Source organism: Pavona decussata, unplaced genomic scaffold (genome assembly GCF_977016875.1).
Source record: "Pavona decussata unplaced genomic scaffold, jaPavDecu1.1 SCAFFOLD_59, whole genome shotgun sequence".
Taxonomy (NCBI): Eukaryota; Metazoa; Cnidaria; class Anthozoa; order Scleractinia; family Agariciidae; genus Pavona; species Pavona decussata.
Window position 1 is genome coordinate 893,647 of NW_028145481.1, and position 15,226 is coordinate 908,872.

General features: G+C 36.2%; 1 protein-coding gene across 1 annotated transcript; it reads right to left on the reverse strand.

Moving 5' to 3' along the window:
* Positions 1-203: 203 nt before the first annotated feature.
* Positions 204-15,139, reverse strand: LOC146479310 (very long chain fatty acid elongase 4-like). The gene is made up of 8 exons (XM_085110943.1): positions 14,744-15,139; positions 14,333-14,403; positions 12,426-12,613; positions 10,909-10,989; positions 9,818-9,874; positions 6,585-6,699; positions 5,346-5,470; positions 204-4,142 (listed from the first exon to the last, which is right to left on the reverse strand). The coding sequence occupies exons 2-8, from the start codon at positions 14,391-14,393 to the stop codon at positions 3,897-3,899; spliced, it is 873 nt and encodes a 290-aa protein (XP_084967069.1). The 5' UTR covers positions 14,394-14,403; positions 14,744-15,139; the 3' UTR covers positions 204-3,896.
* Positions 15,140-15,226: the final 87 nt, after the last annotated feature.

The window sequence follows — 15,226 nt, forward strand, 5'->3', positions numbered from 1 at the left end:
CCTTGTCGCACCATGTGCCACATTGGACACATAAGAAAGATCTCAATTCTGGTCTGCTTTTAGCTACATGTAGCTGTGCAGCAATTCAGCATCTCCACCCACAACTCATTCTCATCACTCATAATGCATATCATGTTTTCCAAATAGCTGATGTATTAAAGACTTGAAGATATAGTTGTTATTAATTTTGATATGAGCACTCAAATACAATACAATACAATATTTATTTTGCCATATACAACAATTACATATGGGAAAAAAATGATGAAAATTGACGAAAGAAAATAAATGGCGAGAAAACCTGAAAGAAACCACGAGGCTTATAAAGTCAGGCTTCCTCACTTTTAAAAAATAGCTATCTTATATTAGAATTACAATATGGACTTATGATAATTAACTTTGACCGCGCACACGTACACACACACACGCACACACATATTAAGTAAGTTAGTTAAGTACCGTACCTGTGTTAGCATAAACAGCAATAATTACACATTCTTATTTAGATGTCTACTTCAAACTTCCAACATGTATCTAATTCTTTTATAATTATTTCCTTTTCATCTATGACTATTTTGATCATATGCAAGCGATCACTACCTTTGTTCTAGTACCACCATTAATTCTAATAAAATGAATCTAAAAATCAATGCTTTAAAATACTAAACTATCTTCACATTTATTTGACTCTTTTCTTCTGTATTAAATATTTCAGCCCAAGTACATCTTTTTAATATCCCAGTACACCCCACGTTATGCATGGTCTCAAAAGTTTGAACTTACACAGCCACAATAGCAAAACTATAACACCAAAATACCCAAAACAAATAATAATTTTTTTACATTGTTACCTATTTGTTTATGTATTTATTCAGGACCTCTCTGAAAACCACATCTAGTGACAAGGGTATCCTGACTAAATACAATAACAAACTTAAAATGGCCCTTCTAAGGACACTTTTGAACCAAAATATTAAAAAAGTTATTTAGGTTCAAAGTTGCCGTGGGCATTATACCCTCTCCCCCTCGGTCTACATAGGGTTAAAATGTGAGCCATTTCCAAAAGAGTAATCTTTTGAAGCTCACTAAGGTTGACAGAGCCTGGGATCCTCTCCATGTATTTATCCAGCCCCCTTTTGATGATGCCAAGTGCTGCTATAACAACTGGTACAGTCTCGTCTACAGCCCCCACATTGTGGCTATTATTAACAATTATTCACCGAAGTGGAGGTGAATAGTGATGGATATTTACTGAGCTGCGAAGCGGTGAGGTAAACATCCATCACTTTCACCGACACTGAGGTGAATAATTGTTTTAGTATATACCACACAAGCTGAATAACTAGCGGGCCAAAAAATTATTTTATTTCTGACAATATACCGACAAATGGTATGAAGTTTTAAAATCTTGCGCGCCAAGCGGTAAGCGATTTCTTATTGTAGAAAGTTCCGTCTCGCTTTCTTGAAGACAAATAAAACTTTTGGAGACACTTCTTTAGTTCCTACAGTGTCAATTTTTCTGTGAAATTCGTCTTGTTGTTGAAACCATGCTGAAAAATATTAGATGTTTCATTGTAATTTTAGTGCTCGGCAGTCTTCGTAATTATAAACAAGCTAGGGATGATATTTTCATTTTTTGCCTTAGAATATGTGGTTGAAAAGTTTAAATAACTTACCATTTAATCCCGTCAAACCAAACTTTGTTGCCATTTTGTATATTTTTTTTAACAGCCTTGATTATTGAAACAATTTCCTCTTAAGTAACCGTGGTGCAACGGGAAGCCATCTTGTTTCTCTTCGGCTGCTCGGAGGTGAATAGTACTTGGCTAATCACCTCCGAGCCAGCCAATCAGCGCATGCGAAAAGTACTATTCACCGTCTTGTGTGGTATATACTAATTATTATTATTGTGGTAGTATAAAATGTCTGGATACCTAGTTATTAAGTTGGGGTGCAAATGTAACCAACTTTGAGGTAACAATAGTTCTAAAAACAGAACACTAATAAAATCCCATCACCTATTAAAACTAAGGTGTAATATATAGGGTTAGTCGAATGTGAATGTGTTGGATATGTGTAACCATGTATTAAGTTAATACTAAAAGTATAATTAAATGGGAATAAATCATAATTATACTATTGAATAGTGATTAATCAATGTTAAACAAAAAAATGTTCTTGGAGTTGCTATTATTTAAAATTTTTAATTGCTCCTTATGTTATATTTTTACAGTATGATAGTTTTAAACTAGCTTTTTAATTTTATCCTTTTGTAACGCCACCTTTGGATGCCGCTTTGGATAATGGCACATTGTTATAGTTATTATTATCATTATCATTATTAAGGGCAGAGAACAGAGGGCCAGTGTTTCATTAGCATCATCTGTTAAGTGTCTCTGTCCATATTATTAAAGTCGTGATCATCATCATCATTGATGTTGTTGTGACTTTCTGCTAGTATGTAAATTGAATACTTTGATACTTAATTTATTTCTACACGTATGAATTATTATAATTATCATTATCATTGTCATCATTATTATTATTGCCAAGTACCTTCAGTTTTCCAAGTTTGAATATCTCTGGATTAAATTTGTACAGAAATTATTGTTATTAGATTGCCATACAATCACTGCATTTTGAACCACATTTATATTACATTGCAACGAACACAACTGGGGCCAATGAAAAAACCGACACTTTGAAATGTTCTTGTTTTTGATTGGTTTACAAACTACCAAGGCCAGACAACTTTGTTGTAAATGTGACCTGTGATTGGCTGATCAATGTTGGGTGGCAACGGTTGAGTTCATTGCACTCTAACTACATGTACAATTCAGAATGGTGGCCAATTCACACATAGTGGTTTATTGTAAATTATAAAAAACTGGCTCATGGTACAGTATGATGCAATTCTGGGGATTTGATTGGCTTAGCAGCCATGATAAAGGAGCCATTATACCATGCCCGAGAAAAAGAGACCATTAAATTGTCGGCAAATTGGCAAAATCAAGCAATGATTCTTGATTGTTTCTAATAAAACAATTATAATAATAAAAATTATTCCACTCATGCTTGCTGAATATGAGATGATTATAGCCAACTCGGCGCTATGCCCCTTGTTGGCTATCTATCATCTCACATCCAATGCGCTCTTGTGGAATAATTACAAATGTATTGTTACCGGGTAAATATTTTTAGCAAACAATGTGTTTTTCTTTTAACTATTTTTTTCCTGGTTTGCTTGTATTGTTTTAACTGACCATCTTGTATAATGTACATGACTGTATGTTATATGATTCAAATTTGCTTTTGCTTTGAAAATGTTATTTTCCTTTATCTTAAAACATTACCATAACCTGGAACAAAGGAAAACACAATTTCAAAGTGGTTTGAAAAGTAACACAAAAAACCACATACCGGAATTACAAATAGTTAACAATTAACGTTTGAAATTGCGCATTATAATTGCCTGATACTTGGCCGACGAGGCTGTAGGCCGAGTTGGCTAAAATCAGGGGATATAATTTCCGCAGGATAATTGTTTTATTATTCAACACATTGATAACAAAGCACAGTTTTAAATTTACAGAAAAGTTGGAGACGATCTCTTTATTTTGCCATTTTTCTACCCAACACACAAAATTATGACATTCCAGAGCTCTATCTGTTGACTTAACAGATGGCGGATATTCAATGCTCCATGATCATATTTGGGCCGTGTTACAATGTGTTGAATAATACATTCCAATATACCCATCCCTTTCTCTTTCAGTTCCCTGTGAACCTTTGTTCCTTGATTCCCAAACCATGCAGCTGCTCCTTGACTACACAGTGCTGCAGACTCGGCAACTGAGTTCTTGTATATACATGCAAATATTGGGGGAATACAAGGTTTAGTTGAGCTTCTTGCTTTCTTCCAGCTGAGGGCTTGCCACACCATTTGCTACAGCTTCACCATTTGCCTTACTTGGTTCCTGTTTTGTGTACCTCTTGGCAAAATAAGCGTGGATGTAGAAATTTGAAAACAGGACAAGGAAAGAAACCATGTACCCAATGAGAGAATACTGCATCCAAAGAGGGTAGTCACACTTGACGTAAAGGGACACAACACCATGACACAGAAGAAGGCAAAACTGTGCCTAAAATGTGACGTAAGATTAAACAAATTAAAACATTACTTATGGCATGTTCAAGATTTTAAATTATTATTGTATGTACACTGTAGCTGATGATTCACTTACAGCAACTGTCTGAATATAGCACAAGATTCAATAGCAAACATTTTATTCAAAGAGCTCTTGATAATCATCTTGCCACAAGAAAACATTTACTTTAAATAAAAGGTCTGACTGACATCTAAATTGGGTCAGCAAACGTTTTGACCTGTAGGGTTTAATACAGGAAAAAAAAATCTCAATTGTTGATGATGAAAAAACATAATATTATTTAATATACAGTGGAACCTCGATTTAACGAACCTCTATTTAACGAAGTCCTCGATATAATGAACGATATTCTATGTCCCGGCCAAAGTTACAGTGAAATGTATGGAATAGAACCTCGATATAGCGAACCTCGATATACATGTAATGAATTCTTCGATATAACGAACATAATCCGGAAGCCCAAACGTAAAATCTACCTCGATATAACGAATTACAAAGTCAACATGCGACAGAAGTTAAACGCTGAACAGATAAATAGTCAACAAATCCTTTAATCCTTACGGTAATTAGACAGCAACCTTTCAGTCAACGGCTTATTATATGTCATAGACTTTGGCACTATAGTATTTCGACATTAATTAACTTCTGCTCTATCTTCTTTGTCTCTTATTAGTTCTATTAACTTCTTCACTTTGGAAGGCTTCTTGTGATAAAACGAATACGTAGCCGGAACTTCTAGTCCATTATGCCCTCGTTTCTCCATTTGCCAGTCACTTCCACTTCTGGTTGACAGAAGTCACCTGTGTTACAAATCAATCATTAACTATGACCTCGATATAACAAACATTTTGGTCGTTTCCCCTCAAGTTCGTTATATCGAGGTTTTCGATATAACGAACCCTCGATTTAACGAACAACTTTGGCCAATCCCCAGCGCCTTCGTTAAATCGAGGTTCCACTGAATACAAGTTTTACTGCTTCAGTGTTTAAAAAATGACTATCCTACTGTAGCTCTAAATCCTTTCACACATTCACTGGAATCAATGAGCAGTCAACTTAGTCATCCTAGCTTATTAAATCGTCAAATCATATAACTTGAGCACTGTTTCTTGCAAAAGCAGAAAGTGAATAACCCTTCTCTGGATTATGAATTCACATTACTCAAAGCAAACATACCAACTGAAACTGCGTGAGATGTTTCTTCCACCAGAGATACTTCCTTAAATGTGGCACAGCTGACATACCGTAGTATGTGTACATGATGACATGTACAAATGAGTTAACCATTGCACTCAAAAATGCTGTTCAAGCAGAAAGAAAGCATTTATAGTTAACTTTTTATCATGTTGATTAATAGACAAATTTGTTGGTTTAATTTGCATGTCTAGTGGAAATTTTCAATTGGAGTGAATAAGCAATGAGAGAGATACCGACCTCTAGAGATATGAAATCTGGAGGTTAATTTCTTAAAGGGGAAGTGTCATGGTGTTTTTGACCTCTTTTCTAAAAAATAATAATAATTTTAGAACAACCACAGGAAAGAAATCAACTCAGTTCTTGAAACGAAGATCTCTTGATCTGTTCTAGTGCATTTTGGAAACAAAAATGTGAGAACTTGAAAAACGTTAGCATAACGTTTTTCAAGTTTCAATCCATTCCGACCTACTCTGTCTCTGACTAAAGGCACTAATCGATAGTTTTGTTTCACTGGGGTGATAATCTACATGTATAACAACACTAGACAACAAATATTATTTTCTTGTTTCTGTTGACAGACAAATGTTTTGGGTTTTCAAATGACATCAAATTCTCGTGATACTTCCCTTTTAAGTGCCAATCCCCCATCATCAAACCACATTGACAACAGATAAGGTGAAAGATACATGTACATGTAGTTGGAGATGATCCCCCTCCCCAGTGCCAACCCTTTTCACATAAAAAAAAGGTGCTGGTCTCTTAGTAATTGCCTTACTACCCCCCCCCCCCCAAACACCTTTATTGTACAGTCCCCAACTCTATCACAGGTGAAAACTAGGGAAAGTATCCAATCATACCCTATGCCTTTTTTCTGTCTACATGAGCTTGATGCATACAGTAAATTTTATCTGAGGCTTTTCAGATACAGTGCGTAGGTGGCAACTTGAATAACGCCCCAGTCCCTACCAAAGTACATCCTTCTTGTCTGAGTACCATAAAACCTCTCAAATCAGCCTCACCCTCCGTGGCTTATCTGAGTGCATGGCTTTTTTGCTTATTTGTGTTCATGGTACACATGTGGTGACCGCTTCAGTGTTAACGGAAATTCAAATGTAATGAACAACTGGAAAGTATTGGCCAAATTATTTTTAGAGAGAAAAACAGCAAAATGTACAACTGTACGCTAGTACTGTACATGAACATGCATGATTGACTTACACTGTCCACCAGCCACCCACTTAATACCAATCCACCACAGGCAAACCATAGATGTGTGATGATAGACATGCAGGAATGATACCTGACTATTCTTCTTACGAAGCAGGAAAAACATCTGTTAAGCAAGGAACAGGCCGTATTAGTAAGTTTCTGTTCTGTGAGCAGTCCAGAACATGGTTGTTCAAAGAATGGATAACTCTGTTCAGTGAATAGATCACTATCCAGCAGATAAAATTAATGTACTTCAACCAAAACATTTTTACCTGCAGGATAAAGTTATCTGCTCTTTGAATAACTAGGGCTAAGACTATGTAATTGAATTACAGCTCCAGTATATATATATATGTGCAGATTCTCTTCACTGCTCCTCATTTTTCTCTTGTTAACCAGTTGGGAGAATTCCTTTGAGTGTTAACACGTTAAATTTGTTTTTAAAATGGAACGAATGGCAGCTGTGCTATTAGAATTTTTGTCAAAATAAGAATGAGTCCAGTCACAAACTTAAATGGAAAAAATATAGACTGTATGCTTTAGATACTTCATAACGGTACAGGGCTCTCGTTTTTCTTGCTTAGTGAGAATCCGTAGAAAACTATGTATTTTTCTAAATACATGAAAATTATATGTGTTAGAAAAATGACTAGCATAACCAACAAAAGTGTTCTGTTTTAAAGTTAGTATTGTAAGTAACGTTACTATATTGTAAAATAGTTAAATGTAATTATATGAAACATATATTTGAACTCCAGATGAAAGATCAAAATAGAAGAAAGATCCTTGCAGTTACTACGCAACTTAAACAGTTGCAAAGAAATTTGCCTGAAAAAAAATTCAGGCTTGAACAGGATTTGAACCCATAACTTCTGCAATGCTGGTGCACTGTGCTCTACCAACTGAGCTATTAAGCCAACTGGGAGCTGGTCATATTGTGAGTTCGTAATATACCCGTGAAGGATGAATAAATAAATGTAAATATATGAAACATGTATTTGAACTGCGGATGAAAGATCAAATTTTTTTGAAAGATCCTTGCAGTTACGACGCAACTTAAGCAGCTGCAAAGAAATTTGCCTGAAAAAAAATTCAGGCTTGAACAGGATTCAAACCCATGACCTCTACGATGCTGGTGCAGTGCTCTACCAACTGAGCTATTCAGCCAACTGGGAGCTGGTCATATTGTGAGTTCGTGATATACCCGTAAAGGATGAATAAATAAATGTAAATATATGAAACATATATTTGAACTGTGGATGAAGGATCAAATTTTTTGAAAGATCCTTGCAGTTACAGCGCAACTTAAGCAGTTGCAAAGAAATTTGCTTGAAAAAAAATTCAGGCTTGAACAGGATTCAAACCCATGACCTCTACGATGCTAGTGCAGTGCTCTACCAACTGAGCTATTCAGCCGACTGGAAGCTGGTCATATTGTGAGTCCGTAATATACCCGTGAAGGATGAATAAATAAATGTAAATATATGAAACATATATTTGAACTGTGGATGAAAGATCAAATTGTTTGAAAGATCCTCTTGGGTATTATGCAACTTAAGCAGTTGCAAAGAAAGGCCTGGAAAAAATTCAGGCTTGAACGGGATTCGAACCTGCATCACAAAGGTCATAGGTTTGAATCCCGTTCAAGCCTGAATTTTTTTTCAGGCCTTTCTTTGCAACTGCTTAAGTTGCATAGTACCCAAGAAGATCTTTCAAAAAATTTGATCTTTCATCCACAGTTCAAATATATGTTTCATATATTTACATTTATTTATTCATCCTTCACGGGTACATGTATATTACAAACTTACAATATGACCAGCTCCCAGTTGGCTTAATAGTTCAGTTGGTAGAGCACTGCACCAGCATCGCAGAGGTCATGGGTTTGAATCCTGTTCAAGCCTGAATTTTTTTCAGGCAAATTTCTTTGCAACTGCTCAAGTTGCGTAGTAACTGCGAGGATCTTTCTTCTATTTGATTGTAAATAGTGTTACGTAATCTATTGCTTTCAGAAATTTAGTTAAAAATTATAAATAATGTTTACTTAGTATCTGAAATGAATGTGATGGTATATTTCCAGCCTGGTAAGTGAATGAGACTGATGTATTATTGTAGAAAGTAATTTTTATTCTAGAAAGTAATTTTTTTTCCGAGTATGCCTGTGTCACTTTCTAGAATAATACATCATTCTCAATGTTAGTATTGTAAGCAGAATTAGTGTTGTAAGTAATGTGTGTACTTAAATAAAGTAAAAAAAAACATTAAAAAAAATTAGAAATTTTGTTGACACCATAAGTGCAGGCATAAAACAGCAAGCTGGACCAACTACCCTGAACCTTACAAAAGATTGGCACAGTCAACTTATTTTTTATCCCCAACCATAAACATTTAGAACCCTAATTTTGCTATGAGGTCTCCAGCACTCCATTTGTCCCTTATATTGCCTAAAGGCTAATATTTTAGTGAGGGTGGCAACATCACAAACACACCATTTCAAGGTTTGCTTCACGCTTGGCTTGAGAGTATACTACATGTATATGGACCTTGGTCCATGAGGTGTGGTTCACAGGGAAGATCTACAGTCAACTCTCGCCTAACAATTTTATCGTTTTGTCACTCCATAAAGCGGACACCATGAACTCCGCATTTAATAAGTACATAAATTGCAGTCTGATGTTCATCATTTGTCAAAACACACTTCAAAAGATTTCTGGAATGTTTACTTTCGCACCGATCTCTTTAGTGGCTGTACAACAGACTCTGCGGTTTCACTTCAGCTTATGCCATTTCCTTACAGACTCTTTAGGAGAGACCAAACTCTCATCCTCCATTCTCAATGACTGCTTATCAGATTCACTACTGTTGATAAGCTTGTCAAGTCTTACAAGATATTTTGGGTCGCCATGTAACTCATAAATAACTGGAATCTCAAGCCCAAGGTGGCTCTGTTGATCCTCACACCCCGCTATTACAGACTCTCGCTATTATGGACACTAAACGACGTCCTGAGGGTGTCCGCTACAACAAGGGTTGACTGTATTATGAAAATGTGCCCACAGAAACTCCTTGGCTGTAAAATGTGGGGTACACTTGATGTCTTGTGTGCACACAAGGGTGTTCCATTTTTTTTTAGACTCTCATCAAGAACATCTTCTTGTAAATGAAGAATGTTTGATAAAGGCATGACGATTAACTTGTTTAATACTTTGATTTTAAAACATGAAAGAGGTTTATATACTTACAGTGTCAAACAATTCCACAATTTTGGAGAAATAGAACCACCACAATACACAGGCAATCTAGGAAGAAGAGTCACATGTATGTGTAAAAATAAAGTTTCGACTTAATGCCCTGCAACTATCAATAAGGAGTTAGAAAAGCTGCAATATTATTTTGTGGCACTGTAGGTTAGAGCTCCTATCGATGTCATATGTTTCCTAACTAAAATTATAATGTCAGACCTAAGGTTTACATCCACAGTACACTGCTGGGCTCACAAAGTTGAGTTTGAAATAAATGCCCTCACCATTAATTTGAGATGTACTGGCATTTATATTTTGAAGTCCATCATATAAGGTGAACTCTCCTTGAAAAAAGTAGATGATTGTGCATTTTTTCAACTTAATGTCAATGACTGTTACATAGTGTACCTGTTAGATCAGCTACAGTCAATGTCAATACCTTATACTAACTGAGTTCGATATCCATACTGTAAGTTATGGACCAACTTTTTTCCTGTTGATTTACGTGCCATCAATCAACAAGAAAAAACTAGGATCCATAACTTACAGTAAGGACCGAGAAAGCAAGGTTAGTAAGATATTGATTGTAATTATCTCTGAGGTTAATCCGGGGCATGGGAAAGGAAACTAGTTAAAGTCTAGTGAACCGTACAGTGAAATACGGCCCACAAAATTTGCCAAAAACATCGCACATACTAACTGAGAGATCATTATAATAAAACAATATATCAACCACATAAATTATCTGTAGTATTTGATTTATTTAGTACTTGCTACAATGTATGTCTGATGGGAACAGGAATTACACAGATAATGCAGAATACAAAACAACAAAATTAACGTAATTGCATCAAATGAATATGTCATAACTATAATAATAAACAAGTATTGAATAAGTGATGATTATTTTTAACTGAGATGTACAGCATCAAGCAGTATTGACCCGGAACATTTCTCAAAATGGAAGAACCATTATACTTTAATAAATACATGTATGTGCAGCCTAATGTGCGACGAAATGCTTTGATTAAACCCACAGCCTAATTTGTAGCTGTTTCTGTTGAGACTATAATAATATACATGTAGCTTACCCTAAATTCCTTGGGCTCATAGCTCATGTTCAGCTCCTGACAAGAATAACTATATCGAGCAGCAGTAGTGGAGATAAAAACCTAGTAACAGACAACAATTTAAACCAATTAACAAACATACAACACATGACAAGGCTGCTGCCTAATAAAAATTTGAAGGATTGTCCACAGGGCCAAAATATTAACTAAAGGCACTCAAAGCAATTTCTTGGGGTCACACCAGGCACCATGGGGAGGGGGGTCTCTCCCTTGTTAAAGGGACTGGGTTGATTGTTGCACCTTTAAGGGGTTAAATTCGTGGTTTGGTACCCTGTAGGGTGCTTAAGTCTAAAATGAATTCTGTCAGAGGTATGGTGGTACCTTGACAGCAAATTAATGTCCCTCAACCAATTTTAATTTTTGTCTCATTCGTAACTCCCTCTTAGGGGTTAAAATTTGTTTGGACCACAACCACACAACAGACTCACAAAACCAGCAACTCAACTTGTACCATGAATTGACAACAAGCATTAATTAATACTACTACAGTACAGTGACTTGATCCCTCCTGTATGGGATGCAAGTTGGACCATTGCAGCGTTGTACACTGTACATTCAGGTTTTCTTATAGTGGTCTGGTGCCTGTTAACCAGCATACACTTGGATGTTAAGAGAGAAAAAGTAATTAAGGTGAAAAAAAGTTCACTGTCTAAAGAAATAACATAGAGATTCTGACAGACCAGACTACTGCCATCCAACCAAACCATCAACCATCTAACCCAAATTCTGATACACTTCATCCTGGTTTGACATTGTATATCATTCTTGTCTTACAAATTATGTAGGACAGAACATTAGGTTACAACAAGGACCTGAATCACTAATTGACTTACATGTAATTCAGTATTAAATCATACATGATCAGCGCTGGTTGCACAGTGTGCTATAAAGCCACCGTTACACGTTGAAACTTTTAGCTGAAACTTGTGTGCAACGGCAAACAAGACAAGTTTCACGAAGTGGTGTTACACGGTGAAACTCTTGTTTTTTTTACCACTGCGACCGTTACGAGCCGTTGCAGAAGTAGAAAGTGGTTCTACTTTTCGTGAAACTTGTCTCGCAACGGAAGTTCGAAAAAGTTTCACGAAACCGACCATGTTACATGGCGCAACGCCTGCTGAAACTTGTTTCGCAGCGCCGTTGCACCCAAGTTTCAGCTAAAAGTTTCAACGTGTAACGGCGGCTTAACAGTGTAACAATCTGAGCATTCAAAAAGTCCTACAAAATCATTATGAGGAGATGATGACAATGATGATGGCAGATGATGATGATGATGATGATGATGATGATCTGATAAAGGTAATAGTAATGATGGTGATGATGACGATGACGATGATGACTTCCTTGGTAGGGCTGAATTGAAACAAAGTGAATGAAAATTGATTAAAATATTGCTGATCAATGACTTTATCACTGACCTATTATTTTGGATAATAAGAGTTTATCGCATTTTTGTATCCTAAATAAACTAAACTAACCTCAACGCATATGTACAAATTCAGAAGTGTCATAGCAGCATTGTATATAACTAGCAAGCTCGTCAACTGGAATGGCTCTCTATGTCTCATGACTCGTGGTAACAGGCATACTAGTAGCAAGTAAGTTACTACAATCGTAACAGGTGGGAGAATGGATGGCACAAATAACCATTTTGTAGTTCTTGGATCTGAAAAGCAATATATTAAATACATAATGTAGGTCACTGATGTTAATACAACAGGTGTGTAGTTGGTATACAACATTAGCAGTAAATGGTGCTACATCGTACATGAATCCAACAGGTTCAATTCTGTTATTTTTATTATTAAGTTATTTTTATCAATAGAGTGTTTCTGTCCAGAGATCATTGGCCAATAGTTGCCCCATGGAAATTTAATATTCTTGAAACAAAATTTATATTAGCCTGACAAAGTCAAGCTTTGAGGGTAATATGCTAGCTTTAAGAATGTCACATTTTTCAGAGGCAACTATTATGAAAACCAATCGTCTGAGACACTTTGTTGTTTTTATTGTTTACCAATACATTTTCTTCCCAAAAAAGTCACTAAAAATGACAGTTCAATAATTTGAACTTTAGGGCAAAAGACCTAATGAAAAACGTGTCAGTTTGTTAGTGAATTAGAAAAGTAATTATTGGTGGTTGGGGACCTTGAGAGCCAATCCTTGCAGATCAACTAACCAAATGTCCTGCTGTATGAATGCCAACCCCCCATTGCCAGGCTCATAACCCCTGCTGTATCTTAACACTTAACAATCATCAATGCATTGATCAATTCAAAACTTCAACATCCCTCACCACTCCCAGGCATTTGTATTTTTGAAGATTGGCTAATATTCAAATTCCCACCTGCGTTGATCCAAAAGCCATGCATTCAAATGCTCAGTACCCTTAACTGTTTTAACACCTCTCTTCAAGGGCAAATTTTTAGCTTCAATCATTCACTGTTCATGCTTTGCTGATAGGGATACATTAATGAAACCTTCAAAAACTATTTTGAAGCCCTTTTGAACCACCCATTCACTCACAATGGCGATTTAATCCTGTCCTTTATCAATATTATAATACAGTCGACTCCCGATAACTCAAACCCAATGCTAACTCGAACCTCGCGCTAACTCAAACCAATTTTCCTTTCCCTTCAGGTCATTTTCTATATGATTTTACCCTCGATAACTCAAACTCCTGATAACTCGAACCTTTTTCAATTTCCCTTGAAGGTCTGAGTTACATGTATTGGGAGTCGACTGTACATGTACATTTGTGGTGGTTGTAAGAAAAAACGATAAATTATTATATACCCAGTCCAATTAGTCCGTAAGTCCATGTTTTATACCTAAGTCTGTAGGCTGCACGCAGTCCATGTTTTACATGTAAATACTGACCGGTTTCAAGCAAAATATGGCAGGTGCATATTTGGACATATGCTTTTGTCACTGTTTAAGAGCTACAGTAGTCACCTTTTACTGTTATCCAGGGATCATGTAATGTTTCAAGGAAGGACTTTGAAAGTCTCTGACAAGTATAATAATTTTTTTTTCCATCAAGACTGGTTTGAACTGTTTGCCTTTTCAGTATAGTAGTATCAAAATAAAGATTTATTGGCAAAAAACATTCATACATGTATCATTGAAAACAATCTACAACAGAAGTTGAACGTTATCATAACACTTGCTTAACGAATTTTAAATTTTCTATGTACAGAATTATTTGGTCCTTAAATTTCCGTTTTCCGTTCATCTGCATGTTTGCAATTAAGACTTATACGGATGGAATCAGAGCTGCAACGGGTGAGTACCTCTACAATTGAAATGTTCATATTGTTCCTGTACTGACCCAGTCAATACATAAAAACAAACATCAAACTCTACTCAAAACACAACTCACCGCTGATAGAATCTGCCCAGTTGTAAAATTCGTGCAAATCTTTGACCCACTGCAACGCCATGTTTAACAGCCTGTCACGAAAGACAGATATATGCTTCAAAGAGTGCTTTACAAGGAAAACAATCACCTGTTGTAACCATGCCGGCTCGATCGCCGGCTCTCAACAGGGTCACGCAGACACGCATGTATATGATTAACTTTTCAAACTCTATAAACGCACCAGCTGCATTTTGACTTCTCATATCATCATGATCATAAGTGCATGAAATACCATTTCGAATTTTATTAGTAAAAGGTTAAAACAAATACAAATTTTTACGCTCCAGTTTCTAAATCTCTCACGTTTTAAATCTAAAATCTAAAACCAGCTATCTGCAGAGCATAAAAGTCCCAAGCCCGCTTCACTCTCACCTGTCAGTTAATATCCTCCTGCAAATTATAGGACTAAGAAACAGACAAAATCACTTCCTTTATCCTTTCGGGGGCAAAGTCTGAAGATAAAATGGGAGGGAAATGGGAAACGTGCCTTTTGAAGAGTCAAAAATTACTGCATTGACGATTTCACAACCATCGAGTTGTGTCCCACGTGCCTCCGTGCAAGATGTCAAAGTTCATTCGCGCCGAAAAACAACGAGAAGGTAGCCGCAGGGCTGGAAATGTCAAAACAGCTACAAGAACGATCCTGAGTTCTCCTGTGGAACAAATGTTTAAATTTAAGTTGCTAGTGCTTGCATTTTGTGCTAATCGTGAAGCAAAACGGGCAATTGCACGACGAATAATTAATCCGTTGAAATCGTGAATTCGAAGCTAGCGCGCGAGAGTTTCCGGTAAAGGCCGATATCGATATCATGTATACTAGGTCTTCTTTAAACATATCGATTCTTGCAAGAAATA